This window comes from Diabrotica undecimpunctata, chromosome 2 (genome assembly GCF_040954645.1).
Source record: "Diabrotica undecimpunctata isolate CICGRU chromosome 2, icDiaUnde3, whole genome shotgun sequence".
Classification (NCBI taxonomy): Eukaryota; Metazoa; Arthropoda; class Insecta; order Coleoptera; family Chrysomelidae; genus Diabrotica; species Diabrotica undecimpunctata.
The window spans coordinates 147071073-147098563 of NC_092804.1; the positions used below are offsets into that span (position 1 = coordinate 147071073).

At 32.2% G+C, this 27491-nt stretch overlaps 1 protein-coding gene across 1 annotated transcript; it reads left to right on the top strand.

The window, feature by feature from the left end:
• Nucleotides 1–1752: 1752 nt before the first annotated feature.
• On the top strand, nt 1753–26832 carry Hr83 (nuclear hormone receptor 83). The gene is made up of 5 exons (XM_072521917.1): nt 1753–1756; nt 3812–3952; nt 17310–17405; nt 20576–20821; nt 26447–26832. The coding sequence occupies exons 1-5, from the start codon at nt 1753–1755 to the stop codon at nt 26830–26832; spliced, it is 873 nt and encodes a 290-aa protein (XP_072378018.1).
• The last annotated feature ends 659 nt before the right edge of the window (nt 26833–27491 follow it).

Here is a 27491-nt window from a genome sequence, read left to right on the forward strand (position 1 = left end):
AATTTTTAAACTCGCTGGATTTACCAGAACTGCCACCTCACAATCTTCAATTAAAGGTTGGATCGGTAGTTATAATGTTGAGAAATATCAACCAACCGCGTCTTTACAACGGCACACAGTTAGCGATAAAAAAATTATTGAACAACGTGATAGAAGCAACTATACTGAAAGAAAAGTATAAAGGAGAAGACGTTTTGATACCACGCATCTAAATGATTCCGACTGATATACCATTTGAATTTAAACGACTACAGTTTCCAAGTTTCCAGTGCGGCTTGCTTTTGCTATGACCATAAATAAATCCCAGCGGCGATTATTAGGTGTTTGTGGTATTAATCTAGAAAACCCATGTTTCTCACATGGCCAATTGTATGTTGCCTCTTCCCGTGTTGGAAAACCATCAGATTTGTTTGTATATTCACCAGGTAATCAAACAAAAAACATTGTATATCATAAAGCACCAAAATAAAAATAAAACAGATTTTTGTTAATAATTATGGTTCACTTGATTTCCAATAAAGCGATTACTGAAAATATTTATATACCTTTTATTTCATTATTCTTTATTACATCGGTTATTAACCCAACGTTAACAATAATAATAATTAATAATTAATTATCTCTATGTTTTGTCATTGAAGCACCCACTTTATAAATATTCGTCACCTTTAGGTTCCCACTATCCCTTTAGATTATTTTTCAATCAGGTTTGAACCTTAAGTCCCCCTCTTAGTTTAAATCCCTTTGGCAGACATCCCAGTCTGGGTTTTTAGTGGGTTCAAAAGGGTGGCCAAAGTTCGTGGAAGCGAAGATACTTAGGTCACCCGAGCTGACCCTCACACACCGCCCTGTCATCATGGTGACGGTTCTGTTCACGAGAATTAAAAGAATAAACTGCCACATTCCAAATCTATTTGACAGAACGAAGTCTGTAGGGTCCGCTAGTATGAAATAAAAGTTTGAATAGAAATAAAAAGGGCAGCGTTTATAAAGATATGCAAATTTCTTTGTAGTAGCCGCCTCAACCTAAGGCTCCAACTAATAATGCTGAGATGCTAGGTTTACTTAACTTTCCCTTATGGATCAGATGCTTGGTCACTCAGGAACACTGAAATGGATATGATTGCTATTTTGAAATTTAGTGCTACGGTGTCAAAGTAGGAGAAGAATATCCTGACTTAAGAACTTGCGAGATTCGTTTGGACTGACAACAACTGTTTAGAACAGCGGCAAATAAAGTTAGAGTCACTATATTGATTTTCATCCTCCGACGAAGAGACGGAATTTAAAGAAGAAGAAAAATAATAAAAGTGGAATTGTAGGGAATTAAATCATTGTGTATATGCAAAAAAAGAAAGAGAGGAAGAGAAAATTATAAGATGTATATATTTATACCATTGAATCCCAAACAATTATTCAGTTATAAAATATTTAATATAAAAATCAGAGCTACTCTGTACATGCAGCACCACTAACTTTTTTATTTAACTTTCTGAATGTAACAATTATTACATAAACTTCTGATCACTGTTTTTAACCTCATCAAATATTAAATTGACATATATTGTGAAATCGTAAGTGGCGTCAAAAAGCCACGTGCTACATGGGGTGGGTAACAAACGTTGGTAAAGGGTCTCAATAAAGAACTACCTGTCAATCAACAATCAAGAAAATGATATAAAATCAGGGCAGCGGTATAAGCACTTGTTATTTTTATTAAGACTGCCGAAAGTAGTGTAAATGTGGAGAACTATGGGTGAGTATTACTTATACATTATAGTATATCTAGCATTTTTACCTGTTTTTGGTTGTTATTTACCAATATAGTAGTAGTAGCAGTATTTATCATATTATATGAGGCGTTACATAGATATTAATGTATATAATTCCTCAAAAATTTCGTTTATACCGGAAGTTGCTTATAACTTCGTTTTTTTTTTTAATGGAACACCCTTTATATTTTTTAATTTTAAAAATATTCACGTTACTCTGTACATTTTTTGTTAATACTTCCCTATAACTATTGTGAACCGTTTTTGAGTGATAATGGTTTTTTTATATAAAAAATTACAATTTTCTACCATGTATATAAAGTAACTACTATTTAAATGGAAATAAGCCACAATTAAAGGTTAAAGTACGTTTACTGACGTTTCAATTTCCACTTCGGAAATCGTTCTCAAAATACAAACATTAGTAAATTAAACAAATTTTTGTTTTTCTGTTACTTAGTGAAAAATTCTTCTAATAATTTAATTTTATCTGTCTCATTTATATTGAAATTTCAGACATACATTATACATTTTAAAGTACACGACTTTAAAATGATATTGCCAATATTGTTGAGTTGCGCTCCTAGGAGGACTTTACTTATAAGATAGTTCATTCGATTACATGAAATCAACTTTAACTTAAGAATATCTATCAGAAAAGAGTATGTAGAGCATGTAATTCGTCGTTAAAAAAACAAATAAATGCCATGATGACAGTAAAATTCTCCTGTTAGTGATTCCATAGTAAATTATGAGGGAAAAATCAGGAAAAAAACCTCATAATACTATCCCGATATGGTAAGTATTTGGTCGTGCATTTATTTTACCTTCAATAAACACCAAATTCTGATTTTATATGTTTGTTATTTAAAAAACATAAATGATGTATGCTCTATATGTTACTGACTTACTAATAATGGTATTTTCCTTTTAATAAGTTCCTCTTTCAATATGGGTAACCAGATCCTACTACATTCTGCCGAGGAATTTGCGACACAATTGGTCTCATTTAGCATAATTAGAGCCGCTTCTTTGATTTTTCTGTTTTTACTATCCGTTTCTTTTAGGACCATATTTAAATCTTTCCATTAAATCCTATGTTCATTATCCCATGCGTGTTTACATATTTGAGATCTATCATATTCTCTATTTTTAATATAAGATTGATGTTCACTTATTCTAACATTTAATGGCCTTGATGTTTCACTTAAATAAAACTGATCGCATTCACAGATCGAGTCAGGGCTTCTCAGGAAATCTCTCAGCAAAAACACGGCGAGTTCTGGCTACTCTTCTGTTACACTCACCGTAAATTATGGTTAAATTAAAAAAATCATCATTTGTATATCCCAAATGAGCTACTATTATTTTGTCAAGAAAATTAGGCAAATTATTAATTTTACCGGTCACCCAATGGCGTACAACAAGGTTACTATTAAACATTAGCAATAATTTTTTTGACAAAAATGTATAAAGTGTATAGGGCATACTAAGACCGATAGTGAAAAACATATTTTTCTAAAATATGGAATCACATAGAGGGTGTCCCATTAAAAAAAAGGAATTAGGCGAAAATTTAGAATGCTGGTTTTATGCCAATTTTGACAGCACCGTGTATAATAAAAACGCAACTTTATACTGTAAACGATAAAGCTGTATGTGGTTAATGAGTTCCTAAGAAATTAAAACTTTTATTAAAATTATATTAGTGGATATAAAACTTTATATACATGGTAGAAAAGTGTAATAAAAACGATTCACAATAGGCATAGTGAAGTACTAACAAAAAATGTTCAGAATAAAGTGAATATTTCTAAAATTAAAAATATACAGGGTATCCCATTAAAAAAAAGAAAGTTATAATCACAACTTCCGGTATAACCGGAAGAAGCAAATAGGTGAAAATATTTTCATTAAATAGGTCAGTCTTCAAAACATATCTCTTCTTGAGATATTTCTAATTGGCCGTTTATCTGCCGCACCCTGTATGATAAACAAATAAATATTTGGATCAATTTCAAATTATTTATTTTAAATAGGTCGTACCCTGCCCACTCCTGTGCCGTGTAGAGTTTGTGGAGACAGATCTTTTGGAAAACATTACGGAGTCTATTGTTGTGATGGATGTTCATGTTTCTTTAAGAGGAGCATTAGGAAGAATGTTTCTTATACTTGCATAGGTAAATATGTGTATTATTAATATCGATACATTTCCTATCTAAACCATCTAGTCAAACCAACACTTCCAATAAGTTTCCCCTAGTGGCGGACTAACGCTAAAGCGGGCCCTAGGTAACATTGTAATTCCGGGCCTATTTTTCAGTCATACCACATACTTTGTGTTTAGTATTTTGGTTTCAAACTAATAAAATTAAATAAACATACTTTATTAAAACAAACAATAATACTTCAACAAATATACCCAGATTGATTAGATATTTAATAACTGTTTCTATATAAAGTAATGATAAACTATTTAATTGTTGTTGGTCCAATGTGGATCTTTAAATTTTTTATTCTACCGATAATAATCTTTCACTGCTTGCATTGCTTATTGAAAGGGTTATATAAATGATTCGAATTATGTTTAAATTTGGGAATGTTGCAATAATAATATTTTCCTCAATAAATGACCAAATGGATACAATCTTAATAATATTTTCTTTACTTATAAAAGTTTTAAATTGTAATACCTACTTTTTCAGTTCTGCTTCATATCATTTTAATTCCTTTATTGAAAAGGCACTAACATCACTACTCATCACTACACTATAAAAAGGCACTACATCATGAAAAATTATTTTGAATGTATTTTTAATAGTTTAACATCATTCAGATCTTTATGCAATCAGTAAAGAATCGCATACAATAACAAAAATATTAACTTTGAAATGTTCTTTGCCACTGAATCTTATTTAATGTTCTCGAATTTCCTCATGACATAGTTTTCGTATTTTCTGCAGTTTTTATCATTAGTATAATGCAATATCTTATTTTTCTGCTTCTTTTTTCAAATTGTCAAAATCATCTCTAACAGTTTGTATGACATCTTTCAATGAATCATATATTAAAACTGCTGTATTTATGTAATCGTGTTTTTGTTGAAGAGTCTTGTTTGAAGCACTTAATGTCTCTCAAATGTTTTCCCATAATATAGTAAGTAACAGTACATGTATCAAGTTTTTTATGTAAACCGGCAGCTTCGGATATTGTTATTCGTTTTTATCTTTGCTTAAAGAAAAATGACGTAAACAATGTTTAATTTCGTCATCATTTTCTTTTAAGGATTTCACAGCATCGGGACAAGCAGACCATCTGGTGTCACAAATAGATTTAATACTTAAGTGTTTGCTTTTATAAAATTTTTTAATGCATTTTTGCATAATTAATTATAAAAATTAAAAAATCAAAAACTTAATTTTCGGGCAACAAAAATTATGGGCCCTAGGCACGTGCCTAGGTTGCCTAGGCCTTAGTCCGCCCCTGGTTTCCCCTAAACTACAACAAATTTTTAATTAATAATATTTAAAATTAAATGTTGGTGTTTAGGATTGTATGCTTTTGTATATACAATATAATATAGGGTTGGGATCAGGTATGGAACCAACTAAATATTTTTAAAATAAAAAAGATGCTATTTATGAAACTTTGCATGATAGTACAATACTACATAATGCACATGACATCATTTTTTCTGTTACTATTATATTTTCGCTTTCACCGGAAATATCATCCACTTAATTTAAATAGAAAACCCAGTATATTTTTGCAGATTTTAAAAGTACTTGTTATTCCTAATTTACACATACCAAGTTAGGTGAAAAATTTTTGTTAAAACGAGAAATAAATCATTTTACAGTTAAAGAATAGGGAAAATAGGGAAATTTATTTACAAAGACCAATGTGAATAATAATTTTTAAATAGTAGCTACTTCCAATGATCGAAATGCTCGTAATAGTTCACATCCTCACAATGTCTAAGACTATTAATTTATTTACCAGCATTAAGCCCGGTACACACATGCCAGTAAATTGAAAAAGTAGCTGGCATGCCAGTTGCTGGCATAGGCCAGTAACTGGCAAGCACAAAAAACATTTGCTAGTAATTAGCATGGCGGTAGCTCGCTTGCCTATACTGGCAAGGCGAAAAAGAAGGGTAGATTCTTACACATGCCAATGCTAGTAAACAATCGAGAGGTTTTCATCTGAAACGAAAGTAATTGTTTTGTAATTAAAAGTTTTTGAGTTTCCAACAAAAAAAAGGGGATCCATGGAAGGTATTCGGAATGAATTCAACAAGCAAATATTGTTGATGACCACAGATATTTTTAGAAATTTAATAATGAATCCGAACCGGAACTTAAATGAGAAAAAAATTTGGGTGAGAAATTGGATTGGTCGACGAGTAAATCTTGGAGCAATTTTTTATTTTGGCCTTTATCTCCTTTATAGTAATACCTCCACCCATTTCCTCTTACATTTTTGTGTAAGCATTGTCACAGGCTATTTTATTTTTATATATAGATGATTTTTAATGCAAAAGACACCCCAATTCTCTATATATAGCAATAAATTTGATGGTTTTTTTACCACTCCAACGAAACATGTTTTAAATTAACAAGTTTAAAAATACAACGATTCATTTTTATCAGCTACACAACAAATCTGACAATTCTCTGCTAGTTACTGGCATGCCTGTAGCGGTAGCGCGTGTTCACACATGCCAATAGCATGCCAGTTAACGTACACACTTGTACAGTGTACAGTTTGGGGACAGTAGCTGGTGCTTGCTAGGTACTGGTATGCCATTGTACTTGTAACAGGCATGTGTATCTCCGGCTTAATAGAAGTAAAATCGTTAATTCGTGTCTTATGTATTAAAACAATGTAATTAAAAATAAATGAGTACCATCTAGTAGGTAACTGTTGACAAACTAATTGACAGTAATAAGTTGTAGAATAAAATAGTTTATACCCTGTACTGCCCAATTTTTTTTAACTGCAAACAAATTTTCTACTTCCAGGATAGGATCAAATTAAAACATTTTTGAAGATTTTTTCTTAATTCTTTATTTCATTTGTTTTAATAAGGTTTGTGACTCCGACGTTACAATGAAAAAAAAAGTTATTTGTTATGAAAGTCCACAAAGCACAATTTGGCGTAAAGCACAAATTTACATTACATTTTTCACATATTACTATTGGCACGCCAAGGCGTCACGCTTTCTTGCAACGACCGCGCTTTTCTGAAAAATTAGTCCAATGGTCTATTCCGTCTTTCTGTATGTTTTTCTCCGATAGAGAAGCGATAGGTCCTCTTTTTCTTTTTTACTTTATTGCTTGTTCTATTATAGATAAGCTCTCTTCTTGTGCCTCTTCTTACCCTCACAATAAATGCTTTGAAATCTAAAACACTTAGTTCATCGTTTTTTTTTATACCAAGTAACTGGGTATCTCTTCTATAAAGTAGCCAAGCATTCACTACTGCTAAATCAAATATCTTCGTCTTCTTCTTTTTATATAGACATGACTCTATCTGTTTTTCAATGTGCCTACAGTAAGTTGTCGTTCTATCGTTTTCGCGGTCTTCCTACTGATCGTCTTCCTATTGGGGAACCGTCTCTTGCCGTCTGTCTATTTGTTGTCATTCGGCTTATATGATCGTTCCATTCTACTCTTCTATTTCTTACCCAATTCTTGATATTCTCCACTTTGCATTTAGTCGTATATCTGTACTTCTAGCCCATATCATATCCACAAATGTCTCTAATTTGAACATTATTTAGTTCATTCTTGCCATAAAATTATTTTATATAAATAGGTTCCATTTCTGTTACCACCTTCAAAAAAAAATTATTTTATATATTATGGATCATTGTAACTTTAAAGTTACACAACATTTTTTACTCACTAAATACATAATATTTTATTATCAGAGTATATATATTTGCTACAATAACAATCAGAATGTACTTACTTTTAGTTTTATTTTTTTTATTTCGTTAGCTAGTATAGAAAGTACTTGAAATTATGATCAAAGTCACCTATTACAACACTGCAATACTACTAACGATAACACACGAGAACTACTAGAACCTGTGCATAAAATATGGCCTTACGTATTATTGGAATGTTCTGTGGTAGACAGCTGTCTGTAACCTTATGGAAACAATGGACGTTTCCGGAAATATCAGGTTAAGAAAGTATTTTATGACTCTTATTCAATATGTAACTTAAGAGTTATAAGGGGCAATACAGGGTTAAGTGAAAAATAGCGTAGTGATGACTAAGTGTTAGAACAGCATCCAAAAAAGTTAAATATTTGGATAAAACATAATGACGGTATTAGATTTTTGTTTCGATGCAGGGCAGCGGCAAGCCGCTTATACGTATTTCAACCTCTTAAGGTCTCATCAGAGCGGCATATGCCACTGCTCTGAATCGAAACAAAATCTATTCCGTCGTAGGACAATAATTATCAGTAGTAATATCCCTAGGACATTGATAACAGACGAGATAATTTCATGACAAACGAAAGCTCGTTCCTTGGTAACAGCACGAATCCGAAGGCTGAGTGCTGTTACCAAGCAACAAGCTTGAGAAATTTGTCATGAAATTATGAGGCATTCATCAATGTCCGAGGGATATTCGGCGGATAATTTTTCGAAAAAAAAAAATCATAACTCAACATAACGAAACATTTATTTATTAAAAGTACAGTTAGTGAAAGTATAATTATTAAAATTTAAGTTAACATTAGATTCGTTGCTGTTCTCTACTATAGAAGATCTATTACCACGCATAATATTTATAATCTTGTTATAAATAAAAATTAAAACGTGACATTTTGAAATTTATTTGGATGAAGTTGTCAAACTCGATCGTGTTTTCATAGGGATTGAAAATTGCACCGAATGCAATTATCAGACTAATGTTGACATGATTGGGTGAAATTGTTCCACATGACACAAAATGACGAAATTTGAATGGTTGTTAGAACAGTCGAAAAATTATCAAAATAATTATTTACAGACGTAACAACGAAATCTAATAACAACAAGAGAAATCATAAGATTTCCTACCTGTAGAAACTGAATTCAAATCTTTACCAGTGTGCTTTCTACAACTTGCAAAGTAAACAGATTTATGAATTAAATCTAATAACGTCATTATGTTTTATTTCTTTACTCTGTTTGGAGTAGCAGAAACTGAATTCACTACGAATTTTGACCATGATGAATGGCAGGTCTAATGCATATTTTAGATTCCCTTGCCGACTAATTAACATGTTTGCTTTGCAAGTTGTAGAAAGCACAGTGGTAAAGATTTGAATTCAGTTTCACCAGGTAGGAAATCTTATGATTTCTCTTGTTATTTGGATAAAAATTTTACATAGACGGAAACTTGGCTTGTGACAAGTATTTAGAATACTAAATAACTAAATTATTTCTGCACTTTAACAGAATGGCTAGTTCAAAATTTTTGGTTTCAACAAGATGGAGCTTTTCCCTACTATTACCGACGGGTCATAACATTTTTTTAATGCAAATTTTCCAAATTGATGGAGTAAACCTAGAGGATTAATGCAGTGATCCGCTAAACCTTAATCCATTAGATTTTTTCTTTGAAGTTATCTAAAATTACGTGTTTACGTTAGGCGATCAGCCTGTCTGCAGGATTTTAAACAAAGAAATATTGGTGAATGTGAACTAATACGTAGAAAAGTCTTAGAAAAAGTGACTCACGAATTAAGTAATAGACCTGCACATTGTCAGGAAGTGAACGGCGAGCAGTTTGAACATTTGAAGTGATTTTTTAAATTAATATTTTCATTGGTCTTAGTAAATAAATTTACCTATTCTTTAACTGTAAAGTGATTTTTATTTCTTCTTTTAACAATTTTTTTTACCAAACGCGGTATGTATTAATTAGTAACATTAAGTTTTTATTTAAAAAAATATCTTTATAAAAGGTATATTAATAAAAAACCCTATCGGGTTACATCACAGAACGTTTTCGGAATAACTATTACATCATCAGTGCTATCCTAAATCAAATATAACCACTTTAATTAAAGCAAACGTGAAAGTTAAAATTTTGACCAAGGTTATAACGAAAGTGTGGTTAATACTTAGTGGATGTACATGTTTAAAGCCACTAAATATGTGGGTAAAAACCCTTTCAATGTAGTGAGGGTACATCCTTATCATATCGACATATTATAGAAGGATCAAATACGTGGATCGAATACAAATACGTGGAAAAAACTTTTGAAGATATACGAAGTAACACTGGTATTACAACAAACACCAATTGCGAATCTGGACCACCATTTACAGTCGAAGAAGTAAAATATGCCATCAAAAGCACCAAAGATGGTAAAGCAGTAGGCCCTGATAATTTTCACTCAGAATTCTTAAAACTTATGGAATATGATGGCATAAAATGGTTGACAAATATATTTAACAGTATATATGATACGGGCGTGGTTCCCCAAGAGTGGTTAGTGTCAACTTTTATAAATCTTCCAAAAAAACCCAATGCGAGAAAGTGCGAAGACTATAGAATTATAAGCCTTATGAGCCATTTACTTAAAACATTTCTAAAGGTCATCCACAAAAGAATATATACAAAATGTGAGGAACAACTAACAAGAACACAATTCGGATTTCGTGATGCTCTGGGAACACGGGAGGCCCTTTTTGCTGTACAGGTGCTATTTCAGAGATGCAGGGATGTGAATTGTGATATATACGTATGCTTTATAGATTACCAGAAGGCATTTGACAGAGTAAAACATGACAAATTAATGACTCTAATGCAAGAAATTGGAATTGACAACAAAGATCTTAGAATTATCAGAAACATTTACTACAATCAAACGGCCAAAATCAAAATAGAAGACCAGTTAACTGATAAAATTGCAATAGAACGTGGAGTACGACAGGGCTGTATTTTGTCTCCATTGTTGTTCAATATTTATTCTGAATGGGTATTTAAGGAAGCTTTAGACGGTTGTGCGAAAGGAATACTAATAAACGGTGAATGGTTGAATAACATTAGATATGCAGATGACACTATAGTTTTTGCCGATAATCTGAATGACTTACAGATATTAACAAATCGCATAACAGAAGTCAGCAACAGATACGGACTAGCTCTTAACATAAAGAAAACCAAATTTATGACAATTAGTAAAAAACCAATACTAAACGCTCAACTTACAATCAACCAACAGAATATCGAAAGAGTCGAGCAATATACATATCTAGGCACCAATTTAAATAGCCAATGGGACCACTCAACAGAAATTAAACAGCGAATAATAAAAGCAAAAGCAGCATTCGTTAGAATGAGAACTATTTTCAACAGTCGAGACATATCATTAAAAACAAAATGCCGTCTATTGAACTGCTACATATTCACAGTTCTGCTCTACGGAATGGAAGCATGGACACTGACTGTTGCATCTATGAATCGGCTCGAAGCTTTCGAAATGTGGTGTTATAGGCGCGTCTTACGTATATCCTGGGTTGACAGAGTTACTAATGTGGAGGTCCTGCGTAGAATGGGGAAAGAATGTGAAATTCTCATGACCGTCAAAACTAAAAAGTTGGAATATCTAGGTCATGTAATGAGAAACCAAGAACGTTACGGCCTTCTCCAGCTGATTCTCCAAGGGAAAGTAAATGGTAAGAGAGGGCCGGGAAGAAGACGCATTTCCTGGCTTCAAAATTTGCGAAAGTGGTATAACACGACTACCACTGAACTGTTCCGCGCTGCAATAAGCAAAGTGAAGATAGCCGTGATGATCGCCAACGTCCGGAACGGATAGGCACTTTAAGAAGAAGAATAGAAGGATCATCTTTATTGCACTCCAAATATATTTAATATTTTAATACCGAGGTTCATACCCGAGTCGATAGCCGTAGAGAACGGTTTGTTTTGATATTGCTGTCGGTGCGAGTTTGATAGTGATCGCTATTGTGTTATTTTGTGAATTTGTTTAGTGCAAATTAGGCCCATAATTTGGTATTCCAAAAAATCTAAGTATGGAAGAAGATGCTATTGGAGGTCATAGACCGCCCGATGAATTACATTCCGTAAACACGTCTGAAAAAACTAATATTGATGATAACAGGTCTGTAAATACTTTAATTGATTTTGAAAACCGGTATAAACCCAGCGATAAGGCACCATTCTTTGTATATATTGAACACAAAAATAAAAATATCGGTAGGTTATTTCCAATGAAGGTAGGACATTTTTTATTAAATGATTCGTCTATTAAAAATGATGTACTTGATATAAAAACAGTTGGCATTAATAGGGTAAAAGTCATTTTTAAAACTTATTCTATAGCAAATAAAATAATTAATCATGATTTAATAAATAAAAATGATCTTATAGCTTATATTCCAAAATTTTATACACATAGAAAAGGCATAGTCCGTATGGTTGATACTTTCTTTTCGGAGAATTATTTAAAGGATGCGATAATATCCGAGAGACAAGTGGTAAATGTTCAAAGGATGCAACGAAAAGTAACGAACAACGATGGCACAACTCAATTAGTACCAAGACAAATGATAATTGTAGAATTTTTGGGAAACGAGGTTCCACAAAACATAATAATTAATTTATGCAACTTTTCAGTAGATCCATACATACACCCGGTAGTGCAATGCTATAAATGTCTCAGATATGGTCACTCCTCAAAACAATGTAAATCTAAGGACAGTAGATGTAAAAAATGTACAGACACCACCCATACTGTAGAAACTTGTAATGAAAATAATCATTGCATATATTGTAAAACCAACGATCACACCTCGTTGTCTAGAAAATGTCCAATATACGAAAAACAGAAGAAAATCAAAGCAATAATGGCATCAGAAAATATAACATTCAGAGAAGCAGAACAATTACATAACAATCCAAGTTACGCAAAAATAATAACTAATAATAGATTTTCTATTCTAAATAACACTTCCAATTTTCCCAGTTTACCTACCTCGTCTAACAATGTCCCTACTTTCACATTAAATAAACCGGTAAGGAAAACTATTCATATTTCTACAAATAATAAACGTAAAGCAACTTCTCCACCAATTTTACCCCATACCTCTGCGTCAACTTCTATCAAAAGACCTACCCCTAAATCTAATCCTATAATACCCAATCCCTACAGGGACGAATTTATTGACTATAAAGAGAAACTTATATTACTTGTCACATCTCATATTAATCAACTTATGTATACCAATAATCAATCTCAACCTATATGCAATTTAGAAAATGAATTAAGAAAACTTATTTCTAATAATTTAGAAGAAACAGGTAATAACAGAGAAACGGATAATTTAGCGACGAGTGACAATGAAAGCATTCACTCGTATTATTAATTTCCAAATGCACAGTCAACTTACTCAATCTTCCTTAAATATTTTACAATGGAATTGTAGATCGTTAGTAAGTAATAGGGATAGTCTCATAAATTATATTAATAATTCTCATGTAGATATTATAATTTTATCCGAAACTTGGTTGAAAAACCAAATAGACTTTAAATTAAAAGGGTATAATTTTGTTTCAAAATGCCGTGAAAGTGGCTATGGCGGTGTAGGCATTTTCATACTAAAGGGCATTGATTATCAAATAATTAACATTAACTATAATTTTAATACCGGAATAGAAGTGTGTGCAGTCTTACTTAACAAAATTAATATATCTTTTGTGTCTATATATAAACCATCTGACATCAGAGTAGAAAAAACTGATTGGATACATTTATTTGAACAATTCGATTATAATAATTCAGTTTTTTGTGGTGATTTTAATGCCCACCATTACATGTGGGGTCCGATCCCGGATGACCGTAATGGTAGAATATTAGTCGAAAGCATGGATTTTTTCGAATTAGTTTCTCTAAACGACGGATCACCTACTAGAATCGCCGCGAGTGTCAATCATTCTGCCGTTGATTTGACTATCACCTCAGCCTCATTAACAAATCGTATAAACTGGTCAGTATATCCCGACACATTGGGATCCGATCATTTTCCTATTAAAATAGAGCTTAAAATTAATCCTACTTCTTTCCTAATTAATCCATCAACAAAATGGAACGATTGCCGCGCTGACTGGAAGCTATTTCAGACAGATTTAGACAAACAATTATCCACAATTTTATCATCTAATAATCTTTCTAACGATGAGAAGACAGCCCTACTCTTTCAGACTATCTCTCTAGCTGCTTCCAAATCTATGCCCATAAAAAAACCTTTTACTCCCTCAATTCCAAGGCCTTATTGGTGGGATGAGGAATGTACATTCATAATAAAAAAACGATCAGAAGCATTGAAAGCGTATCGAACCCAAAGTAACTATAATAATTACATAAACTATAAAAATATAGCAGCCCAAACCAAACGATTATTTAAAACAAAGAAAAAAAGTAGTTGGATAAATTTTTTAAATAGTCTAAACAAAAGCACACCTCTTTCAAAAATATGGTCAACCGTCAGATCAATTTCCAATAACTATCAGTACAACAAAAAACCTCAACTTTCTGAAAATCTCATTAAACAGATGTTAGACCAACTTGCACCTTCATCTGCCTCTGGTAATGTTGGTAGGATTAAAGAATTTTTTCGTTTTAATACTAGTGTAGATTCCATGTCAAAACCTTTTACTCCTTCAGAACTTGATTTCGCACTAAAAAAAAGCAGAAATACAGCCCCCGGTTTGGACGGTTTTACTTATAAGATATTGGACAAATTGCCGTCAAATGCCAAAGATGTTCTCTTACAAATCTTTAATAGTTGGTGGTTGAAACAAGAATATTGCGATACTTTAAAAAATATTATCATATGCCCTTTACTCAAATTTAACTTAAACCCAGAACTTCCATCATCTTATAGACCCATTTCTCTATTATCATGTGTGACAAAATCCTTTGAAAGGCTTATAAAATTTAGATTAGAACATTTTATTGAAAGTAGTTCAGTTTTTCCCTACTCACAGTATGGATTTCGTAGAGGTCGAGGTACCATTGATGCTCTCATACATTTAGTTACGGATATTCAACTCTGTTTTTCAAAAAACGAATTTATGCTATGTTTGTTTCTAGATTTAAAGGGTGCATATGACGTGGTTGATTTGGATATATTATATTCAAAAATGGTGGGGTGTGGTATCGATAAAAGATTATCTGTAAATATAATAAATTTGTATGTGAATAGAAAAATATACTTACGGGACCATAGAAATGTATTACACGGTCCAAGAATATTATATAACGGTCTCCCACAAGGCTCAATTCTAAGTCCTTTATTATTTAATGTTTATACTGCAGATCTGCATGGTTTGATGGATGAAAAATGCAAAATAATTCAATATGCAGACGATATATGTTTATATACCAGCCATAAATCCTATGAAGATTGTATGTTGAATCTAAAACTTAGCTTTAGTAACTTAGATAAGTGGGTGAAACAAATGGGTTTTAGTATATCACAAGAAAAATCTTCGATTGTATGTTTCACTAGACGTAGACAAAAAGTCACAGGCAAATGCCAGATAGGTGATTATAATTTCCCCTTAGCAGAAGAGTATAAGTATCTAGGCATGATCCTAGATAAAAAACTCTTGTGGTCCAGTCATATAAAGTACGTAAAACAAAAGTGCGAGCGTGGAATTAACCTTCTGCGTTTCGTTTCTAAAAAAAGATGGGGTGCAGATCAAAATATCTCTTTAATGTTTTATAGATCCTACATACGATCCATTCTGGATTACGGCTGTGTTCTTTACGGTTCAACATGCAAAACAAATCTATTAACTCTTGACAGAATCCAATTTAAATCAATAAAAATCTGTCTAGGAGCTATGATGTCTTCACCAAACCAAGCAGTTCTAGCAGAAGCCCAGGAACCACCTTTACACATACGTAGGCAAATGTTAGCCAACAAACGTCTAATAACATACAGATCGTTTAATACAACTATGGTTCACAAAATAGGTTTACTTTTGACAGAAAATTTAACAAATTCTTATTGGAGAATAAAAAATTCTCCTCCTCTTGCAGAATCTTTTATCGATACGAATTCATTTCAATCTTATATATTACAGCTCCCAAAATTTCTTTTTTACATACAAGACTTTGAAGTTCTGATAGACAAACCAACCATTATAATGCCCTCTTATTCAGATTTGCCAATTTTAACTAATATTATATTCAAATCCATACTAAGCAAATTAGGGGAAGATTTAACAATAATTTATACAGATGGTTCAAAAACTGTTGAAAGTACTGGTTTCGCTTTTTTTGTTTCAAACAGCAATTATGTTGAGAAATATCGAATTCCTGAATGTTGTTCTATTTTTACAGCCGAGGCTGCTGCTATACAGAAAGCACTAACTTGGTGTGTCACTAATTATTGTGAGAACATCGTAATAGTATCAGATTCTCAGGCAGTATTACAAGCTATTCGTAGCCATCCATTGGATAGTTTTCAAAACTCCATTATACTTGATATCAAAAAATTATTACATGATCTAAAATTCACAAAAAAAACAGTTACTTTACTCTGGGTTAAAGGACATAATGGAGTAATTGGAAACGAATTAGTGGATGGTATGGCAAAAAATACATCTGAGATATCAGAAATTACAAATTTTTACTACTTTAAAGATCTTTTTTCTATTATCAGGAGTATTGGCAGGGAAAGATGGATGTCAAAATATAAAGAGGTTCAGAAGTCTTCAAGAAACCATTACTTTTCTATTCATCCATGCTTACCAAAAAATATTCCCCATTTTAATTTTAACTATAATAAAGTACATTCTTCGTTAATAACCCGGTTAAAACTTAACCATGGCCTCTTTCCAGAGCATCTGCATAGGATTGGAATCTATGAAACCCCTTTCTGTCCTTGTGATGGTAAATCTGTCGGAGATTTGAACCACTTATTTTTCGATTGTCCTAATCATAGGGAACAGACTCGAAGCCTATATCTAGATTTAATTGATCTCAATATTAGCCTACCAGTGAACATCAGCAATCTGTTATCTTATTCTGACAAATCTATATATAATATTCTAATCAAGTTTATAAACGATTCTAAAATAAAAATTTAAACATCCTTATAACAATTTTCTGTGGCAAAAAGATTTTTTGTCTAATGCCATCTCTCTCTCACACACACACACACAATACCGAGGTTAATTTTTCGATCACAGATCTATAAAGTGTTTTATTATGCAGGGAACAACAGATATTCTATTAGGAACAAAAACATAAAACCAAAATAGGTATAGTTATATTACAAGAATATCAAAAAATTATTTGAAGTTCTTCTAAGACTTAAATCTACTGTTCGATAAATATCCTTTCTTTTTCCGTAAATTATTTATCCTTTTTATGTATTATGTAATATGCATATGATTTATTTTAATAGGATTTAGTTCTTAGCTATATGCTTACATGCTTTACATTTAACGTTTAATTATTAAAAATTTCACAATTTTTACACGCAGCAGGAAACAGGCAATGTATTATAGATAAAACAAGGCGCAATTGGTGTCCCTATTGTAGGCTTCAACGTTGTTTGGCAGTACAAATGAATATTTCCGGTAAGTTTGACAGGTTTTGTAAGAAATAATAATTACTTAGTTAATTATTTTCTTCTATTAACTATTTAATTAACTATTTATAATTTGTATTTTGATTGCTGAAGTGTAAATATTTAATCGCTAGCTAATGAAACATGTTTTAACTTTTTTTTGAGTTACAAATACAGTTTCTTGTCATCCAGGATTCCTTATCTTCTTTTTATTCCAATTCCCCCTTCTTCAGACATGTCCTCAAACAATTAAGTTATCTAAGAATTTCTCGTTCATTAATCATAACTTTCCTGTATTATTTATTAGAATATGATTGGGTTTTTTGTTATACAGGCCAGCAACGTCACTAACTTTCTGGTGCCTATTGAGCATATTATGCTTCTTTTCTAATTGTTTCTTTGTTGAACATCTGTGTGTCTGCCACTTTTCTTTAGCGGCTTGTATTTTGGGTTTTATTTCTCTTTGTTTTCTTACATATTCTTCTAAGTGGAATAATAAAAAGGGATACAATTAAAAATGAGTATATTTGGCAAAGTCTATTGGTTATATAAATATAGAATTAATATACAATAATATATTTATTGTTGTACTTGCGGTTGATTTGGAGCGGGCTGCAATTGTGTTTGATGGCAGACTTGGTTCCAGGTTCATTCCCAAAACAACATTTTTGGTCACAATTCTTTAATTTATTGTATTTGTGAATAATATGGACTCGTTTTGTATCACATTAAATATAAATACCTAGGACATGAAATTATGATTGACAGGGATAATCAGACACATGAACTGAAGAAAAGAATCGGTGTTGGGTGGGTAGCATATGGAAAACAAAGAAAAACTTTTAAAAAAGAGCGGCCTACACGCCTGAAGAGAGAAGTATTTGATCAAGGCGTTATTTCAGTGTTTATATACGGAACAGAAACACTTACTTTAACAAAATCCTCGGCTACCAAACTAAGAGTCACACACAGAAGTATAAAGGGATTCAGGAATAACTCAGGAGGTCAGGAGAAAAACCAAGGTGACTGACGTCAATAAAAGGATAGCCAGACTAAAATGGAGATGAGCAGCACACATAGCTAGAATGACGGATAGACGATGGACAAATAGGTTATTGGAATGAAGACCAAGAGAAGACAACAGAAGCGTTGGTCGACCACCTCTACGATGGGCGACGATTTAAAAAGGCAAAATAAAAACTGGTATGTTCAGCAGGATACCAAATCCAGAATTAAAAAAAAATTCCATATTGGTTTGACGAAGAAATAGAACAAGAAATAAAGAAGAAAAGAGACCAATATCAAAAATTCTTAAATACAAAGAATATACCGGATAAAATAATCTACAAGGAGTCTCAAGCTAAAGTACGAAAAATGATATGTCGGAAGAAAAATGAATACACATATATAAGGACGAAGAAGCACAAAAAGTTGAAGAGTCTTAAAACCTTTACAAGATAAGAAGAGAGACATAGTGTCAACAATAACAATGGATGACTGGGACCAATATTTTGAGAAACGCCTAAGGGAACATAGACCACAATTTATAGACAGCAACGAACACAAAACATAAATATTTTAACGTCGCCCATACGAATAACAACGAAAGAAGTGGAAGATGTATGTAGATCTCTAAAAAATAACAAAGCACCGGGCCCAGGTAACATCCCTGCAGAGTTAATTAAACATTACAACCAAACTATATACAAGTTTGGCCAAAATGTTCCAAAACTGCATTAATGGAATGACAACCCCAGAGGAGTGGAAGGCATCATTCATATCCACTGTACACAAAAAAGTCAGAAGGGATGAATGTGACAATTACAAAGGCATTGCCGTGACAAACTCGGTCAGGTAAGTATACGGAAAAGTAATTAAAAACAGAATAGAAAGCTAATATATAAAGACTTAGAGGCCGAGGAACAGGCAGGATTTAGGGCAGGTAGATCTACTGTTGGCCATTTGTTTTGTATTACACAAATTATTAAAAAGAAAATAGATGTTAATCAAGAAGTACATTTATTGTATGTAGATCTACGAAAGGCTTATGATAGCGTACCACATTATAAATTATGGGAAGCGTTAGAGAAAACAAACATAAGCATGAATTTAATAAATGCGACGAAGAAACTGTATGCTAATGCTAACTCAAAGGTAAAAGTTGGAAATAATCTATCAAGTGGATTCCAAATAAATAAAGGCCTTAAGCAGGGTTGCTGTCTCCCCCTGACATTATTTAAAATTCATCTAGAACAAGCTCTAAAACTGTGGAAGCGCAAATGTAGAAATATGGGAATTCCGATGAACAACAATAGTATATACACTTTGTCATTTGTAGATAATCAACTAATAATAGCACAAGATTATAAAAATATTGAGTATATGACTCGAACATTAATCAAGGAGTATAAAAAATGGGGAGTTGAAATCAATATCCAAAAAACCGAGTATATGTGTATATAAATATTTAGGTATGATCACCGCAAAAGAACAAAAACAACCAAGCAAGAAAAGCAATTTCCCTTCTCAATACTATCCTTTGGGATCAATCTCTAATAATAACAAGCACAAGATATATAATACAATCATTAAAAGTATAATTACCTACAGTAGTAAAATATGGCAAATAAAGGAAAGAGAAAACTTGAGGCAACGGAAATGGATTTCTGGAGACGTTTAGCTGGAAAATCTAGACTAGAAAGACTATTTTTTTGGTTTTTATATCACTACGATGTGAGATCACCTTACTGTGAAAATTACGAGATGATTCTCCTATGTATATTTTGTTACAATTACATAGGACAATCAGTAGTGATCAGTGGTGAGTATATACACATTAACAAAAAAAGCAAAACATAAGAAAAATTGCAAAAAACCACTACTGATATTCCTTGACAGTAAGGGTATTGTCAGGTATCAGTATAGAATTATCTGTAATAAATAATAAATATGGAACAACACACTCCTAAAGTATGGGTCGTTAATTCTACTTCGTATGAATTGAGCCAGTATTTTTTAATTAACGTCTAGTATTGTCTACCCTTTATAATTTTCATATTGTAGTTTATTATTATTTTTTTATATAGGTGATATTCTTAATTTAATTCAACCATTTGGAGTTTTTTCCTTTTCCAATATTTATTGAGATTATTAAATATACTTAGCAGTTTATATTTGTAGCCGTACAGGAAGAGCGAGGACCAAGGAAGCCTAAACATAATATAATTACTTTTAAACGCAAATTTGAAAATGCCAATAACGGAACTAAAAACGAACAACTAAGCCTAGTTACAGAAATACCTAATATAGTACATAACACTTTAATTCATGAAGTAGCAGCCAGCATATTCCTTACAGCAATAAAGCAGGCGAGGTGTAATTATGGATTTAAACTTTTATCAAGAAAATCGCAGAATATTATATTAGGTATGTTAAAATGTTATTTTTTAAATTCACAAAATCTAGTGTTTTGAAATTTGAAACTTGAAATTTACTATTATTTTTAGAAAACAAGAATTAACGCACCGATCACCAACTTAACAAAATTATTACCGATTTAAATACATCATAAAGAATTTTACTATATCTTGAGCATTGTCTTACTGGATATATTATTTGTTTACAAAACTCAACAAGCCTTAAACGCCTAGGGCTAAAATACAATTAATACAGTTAATATAATAATTACATATTACAAAAATTGTATCAACCGGGGTGGCTTCTTGTCCAATCATGCTGCTTGCCTACTAAATTGGCTTACTATTCTCCTCCATTGATCCCTGTTTGTTGCTCTTTCTTTTCAACGATCAATTTCCTCTTTTCTAAGAACTTCCTTTAGGCTAATAAACCATCTTTGTCTGGGACGTCCTTTCCTTCTTTTCGTGATTGGGCCCCATTTTAGAATTATCTTTGCCATCCTCTTCATTTCCATTCTAACGTGCCCCGTCTACCTTTCTCCCTGTTCTTTTATAAAGCGACTAATGCTTGGTTCGTTAAAAAGTTTCTCTAGCCCCTGTTTGGTCGTGGCACCCAACCTGCCATCGTGTTCTGCCTCCATATATAGCTTTGAGCATTTTCCTTGCCCATCTTTGCAATTTCTCCGTATTTCCCAATTTCACTGTGGGTCTTATTACTGTTTTATATAACCTTATCTTTGGTTTTTTCGATACATATTTGGATTTCATCAGTGGTCTTAGACTTCCCCTCTTTTTATTTTCTTTTGCCAATCTGGCATTCAGTTCACTGATTTTCCTGACCATTCTATTTTATAATACCCCCAGATACCTCCACCCCAGATAGAAGTAAAATGGATCACTCTTTCGAAATTATTTTCTCTTATTTATTTTCTTTCTACTTCAAAATATTTTGCGTCATTTTCTAATTTTTTTATAACATTTTGTAATTATTTTCTTGCCTTCGTTAGACTAGTAAGATCATCAACGAACGCCAGACATTGATCTTTATTGTTGAAGATGGATCCGGTCGTTTTAACTCGGCTTTTTGTGAATATTGTTTCCAATACAAAATTAAAAATCACAGTGGATAACGGATCTCCTTGTCTAAGACATTTATTCACTTCAAACTCATCCAATGAAAATCCTCTCCATACTACATGATTTCATGTGCTATTCAGAGTCATTCTTACTAACCTAACTAGTTTTAAGGGTTTGTTCAAGGAGCTCCGTGCTTCATACATATTATTTCTTCTTATCCTATCATACGCTTATAAGGATTACCTTATATTCACAGAGGGTAGTCTGGATTTTTTTTACTGTAAAAATCTGATCTGTCACGTATGTATTAACTCTAAATCCGGATTCTTACTTAGTTTATCATCAGCAAATATGTTGAGTCTCTCTCTTAGTTTTCGGGCTAATATTTTGTAACAAATATCCAGCAGAGCAACACATCTGTAACTTTCACATGCCAATTTATCTTTCTTTTTGTATATGGGGCGTAATAAAGCTTTGGTCGATTTTTTGGACATATTTTTCTCGTCCCATATCCTCTTGGATAGTTATCACTGATTCTTTTTCGCTCGTGAGTGTTCCATCTTCTTTTTTCATGTACGAAGTGTACCTAATTCTAATAATTCCTTTCTGTTTTTTGAACTTCTTGATAAAACGACCGTATTTCATTTTTCTGAAATCTTTCCTCTATTTCTTGTATTACTTTTCGTTATATTCTCTTTTCTTACGTCTACATACCCTTCTCATTATTCTTCTTCGAACTTTTTCTATCTCTGATTTATACTATCATTATTATTTGTTAGTGCCACTTGTCTTAACCTTTTCTTTTTCTCTGCTATTTTAAGGCATTATTCATCAAAACAATTCTTTCCTGCTTTTATTTGGCTCTTTTTTTGTAATAATTTCATCATTTGCTACAGTTACAGCCTCTCTTCTGGCTTGCCACATATGCTCTGTTCCTAGTTTCTTTACTTCTTTCTGGGATAATACCCCTTTATTTATTTCATTGATATACTTTCATTTTATTTCCACCTCGCTTAGCTTTTCTATATCATATATATTTTTTGTCTTTGAATTTGTTTTTCTCATTTCTTTATCTTTTTGCATCGTTCCACATATAACTCTAATCAGAAAATGATCCGAATCCATTTCGGATCTGTTAATACTTCTTATATTTCTTATAAATTTCTTGTGGTTACTTTCCACCAATATGTGATCAATATGGTTTACCGTCCAGCCACCAGAAGAACTCCAGGTTCCCTTACGTATTTATTTTGGTTCTAATGGGGTGGTTCTAACCACCCTATTGTTTTTCATCGCAAAACTGATTAGCCTTTGGTCATTATCATTTGTCACTTCATGCCTATGTATTCCAACTACTATGTTATACCTACATAGCTTCTTTTCTCACGTTTGCATTGCAATCACCGATTAGGTACATACTATTTTTATATCATCTTTTGGTAGATGCTCATACTGATCAGTCAGTTGCTCGTAAAATAAGTCTTTTGTTTCATCATCCTTATCTTCGGATGGGGCGTGCATGTTAATTATACTTATATTCCTTTTTTCACCCTTTATTCGTATCTATAAAGCACAATCTGCAACTTGTAAATTTTTTGCAAATGCGAAACCTGTTACTACCACTATTAAATAGCGCCATGCCCTCAAATTGCGTTATTTAATTTCTCGTTTGTTTAGTTTCTTGTAGAGCCATAAGATTTATCTACAAATATCTATTTTGTATTTCTTTTTTATCTCATTGGTTACGCGACATTTTATAACTTATAATAAATTATTGTCATACTTGGTCACTTGCACTGTCCTCTGTTTCTCATTGGCCAACAACATTAGTTTTTTTTTAATTAATTAAGTCATAAAAATTCTTGTATAAAGTTTCATAAAATAAACATTCAATTGTTGAACGAATACTAATAATTCGTTATATATTATCTTACAATTAAAAGCTTTAAAAATGTAAAACTTACAACAAAATTAGAATAATATTACCAAAGAATATAGAAGCTTTATATTCTTTGATATTACTTATAATAAAATTATAAATATTTCAAGCCCATGAATGCTATATGACGCCAAACACCATCTTCTGGCGACATCTAACGAGAAACACTGCAACTATTAGACAAAGGGTTCGATTACTATGGCAGAACATTCACGTAGAAATCTAGGTAGAATTTGATTCAAAACTACAACCTTTCACCTTTTATAATTTCTTTTATTCGCTACAGATGGAACTAGCCTTTACTACTTTTACAATTACATTTTCTGCGATATTTTAGAATAAAAATAAGAAAAAAAATAAACTTAATGATAAACAAATAGCATTATCGTTCATTACTTCCAGAGCTTTTAAATTCATTAAATGGTACTGTTGACATGAAGTACACAGAGAAAAATATGACACACATTAGAGAAAAAATATAATATGCATCTCAAATAGACAGATCATTCGGCATGAAAGATTTCATTAGTAAATGCATTTTTCCAATCTTTCGAAAACTGTTAAAGATTTTGTATACCTCATAAAATTTTTATGGGGGTTTTGTTTCCTTAAACCCCCCAAATGTTTATTTACTTTCGGGGGCAACTAGTGCAACTTGTTAACTAGTAAGTAGTATTTAGTAGTAGGAATTTTGTTTAGTTCTTTATGTATTTGTACTGCTTTTATTTATGCTATTTGTTTTTCTTTTTTGTTTTCTCTTTAATAAATCGTTTTGTACCTTTCTATAGCTTTTTGAACCATTAGTGTTTAAGACATTCTTATTTTACAGGTAAGAGCTCTCTTATTTTGTAACTAGCAATTTATATTATACTCTCTACAAGGAGTACCACTTGAAAGTTAAGCCACAACCGCGTCATTAGGACCATATTCATCTATAAAAAAAAATTTTTTCTGCCGTCCGGTAGGTTCAGACCAACCATCACTGATTTCTGTAACGAGTCGGTTGACTTGGAAGACTGTTGTGTTGTAATTTTGTCAATGGGGTATCACTCGAATAAGAATCTAATGATTCACTTTCTCTCTGGATTTTTTCCATCTCAGATTTGGCGGCACCTGAGCAGCAGGTTCAGAATCATCAGAATCTGTCGGTCTTGGAACATAAGCTGGATCGTTTATGAAATCTGTGGAACTGAATTCTTCATCTGACGAGTCGCAGCTGTCTTCTAAAAACATTTATTTACTTACAGACTGGTCTAACTTATAAGTGTTATTAAAAAACTTACCGTAACTTTCTGCAGATTGTTTTGCATAACCTGCAGTCATAATTCTCTTTGTGCGATCACTAATATTATCCATGATGTATAACTTTTAAATCACCAATATAGGTATTTAATATAGCTATAAAACAAAAGAATAACTCAACAAACTACTAAATCACGTGTAAGTCTTTGAGGTTAGGTCTGAACGACAGCGCGTCTGCTATTTGTGTCTGCAGAATTAATAAAAGGAAAATGTTGCCACCAGTGACGCAGCAGACACCGGTGTCTGCTTATGAAAAATGGCGATATAATTGAAAACAATGGTCGGATTGCAAAAATAACGACCCCATTTCTCCTTAAATTTTATAAGCATTCTAGAAATTATAAAAACAAAAAAATTGAAAATCCACTCATCTACTCAGTTTCTGGTTGGCAGTCAACCCGTTAAAGTGACGGTAATATGGCCATTTAATGTTAATTTTGAGCTCTTTTGTCCACGATAGATCTCTGCTGGATAAGAAAACTATTTTATATGCACCAAACGTGGTGTCAAACCACTGATTCTTAAAAAAACGTAGCTTTACATGGCTCATCGAATCCGCCCAATTTTAACAGTAAATGGAAGGTAATCTAGTTGTCATGGAATCTTTTGTACTATCTACATACGCAGGCACTAAAGAATGTGCTAAAAGAGATACTATATTGTCACCAGAAGTCGTTCGACCTTAACCAAAGGCCCCGCCAAGAAAAACGAAGTCTCGAAACAGAAAAAATAAGACTAGCATGTTAACCGATACACCTGAAAAACAGAAATTAGAAAAAATAGCCGCAAAAAAGGAAAACTAAGGCAAATAAAGGAAACACTGTGGAAAAAAGCAAAAGTTTTTGTATAAAAATATTTCGTCCCAAGGTACAAACGTCACTTTCCCAAAGTACTGGACGTGATTGTACCTACCTTGGTATAAAACAACAAAATCAGTTCCTATTTTTTTATACTTAAAAATGTATTTTTTAGTAGTTCTAGGTATGACTGTTTATCAATATTACTATGAAGATGTGATAAATAAAAAATGAATGCGTCAAGTTATTTAAAACACAAGTTCTGTAGGATTGAAGAAAAGTGTCCTAAGCTACAAGGATCTACCCTATTGTTTGATTAACTGTTTCATATATTCAAAGTCGCAGTTCTTATAGGCTGCTATCATTCGAAACAGATCAACTCTGATTTTTTAGATCATTGCTTCTTCTCTTATATCTATATAAGAGTATTTATGTAATAATATAATATTAAAAAGTCCATAAATAGTTTTTATATCACAAATAATTTTATATTTTTCTCTCTAATGCAATTTATTTTTAGGTTACCTTTGGGGGCCGTTATTTATTCTAAAGGCCTCATATTGGCACATAAATATAGAAGGAATATTCTCCTTTCTTCATGAAACTTGCAGCTATATGAAGTCACTTAATTTAAACTCAACAACTCTTGAACTATTTGAAACACTGCTTCTGTGTCGACTAGATTTATTGGAGGATCCTCAGGAAATAATAGAAATAGATAATATTGTTCAAAAAACAATTACCTGTCTTAAACAACAGGAAAGTATGGACAGTAGACATTTCATTGACATTTTGTTGGCTACTACCAGACTACACATTCCCAGCGCTTCTTTCCTACGATTTGTACTATTTGAACCCATTATTGGATTAGTACCAATTGAAACTGTTATAGCAACTATTTCCTAAAAAATATATGTGAAATAGATAATGGAAGTTTTTTTATTTTTAGCCCAAATGAAATTTATAACGACTCCAACGAATTTAAGACCACAAAAGGGTTATTGCAGGGATGCTCTACATCTCCGACACTGTTCAAGATATTCCTCGAACAAATATTAAAACCATGGAAAAGGAAATCTCAAGGGATGGGAATACCAATCCGGGACAACTTCTTGTACACATTAAGCTTTGCAGGTGACCAAGTGGTAACGGCTCAAGATAAAGAAGATCTGTGCTATATGCTCCGAAAATTAGAAAAGGAATACACAAAAAATGGACTGGAAATAAATCTAGAAAAGACCGAATATTTAACAACAGAGCAAGAACCAGTGAGAAACTTGTAAATTTACGATAATAGGAAAATTAACGGCACTGACAAATTCAAATATTTAGGATTCATACTCTCAAAAATGGAACCACCGAGCAAGAGATAACCAGCCGATTAGCACAGACAAGAACATGTATTAAACAAATGAACGGGGTACTGTGGGATAGACAGATTACCAGAAATACAAAGAAGAGAATTTATAACACTTTTACAGGTCCAAAATCACAGCAACTGAAATGGAGTTCATGAGAAGAAGCTGCAGAGTGACAAAAATGGATCGCATCAGAAATGAGGAGAT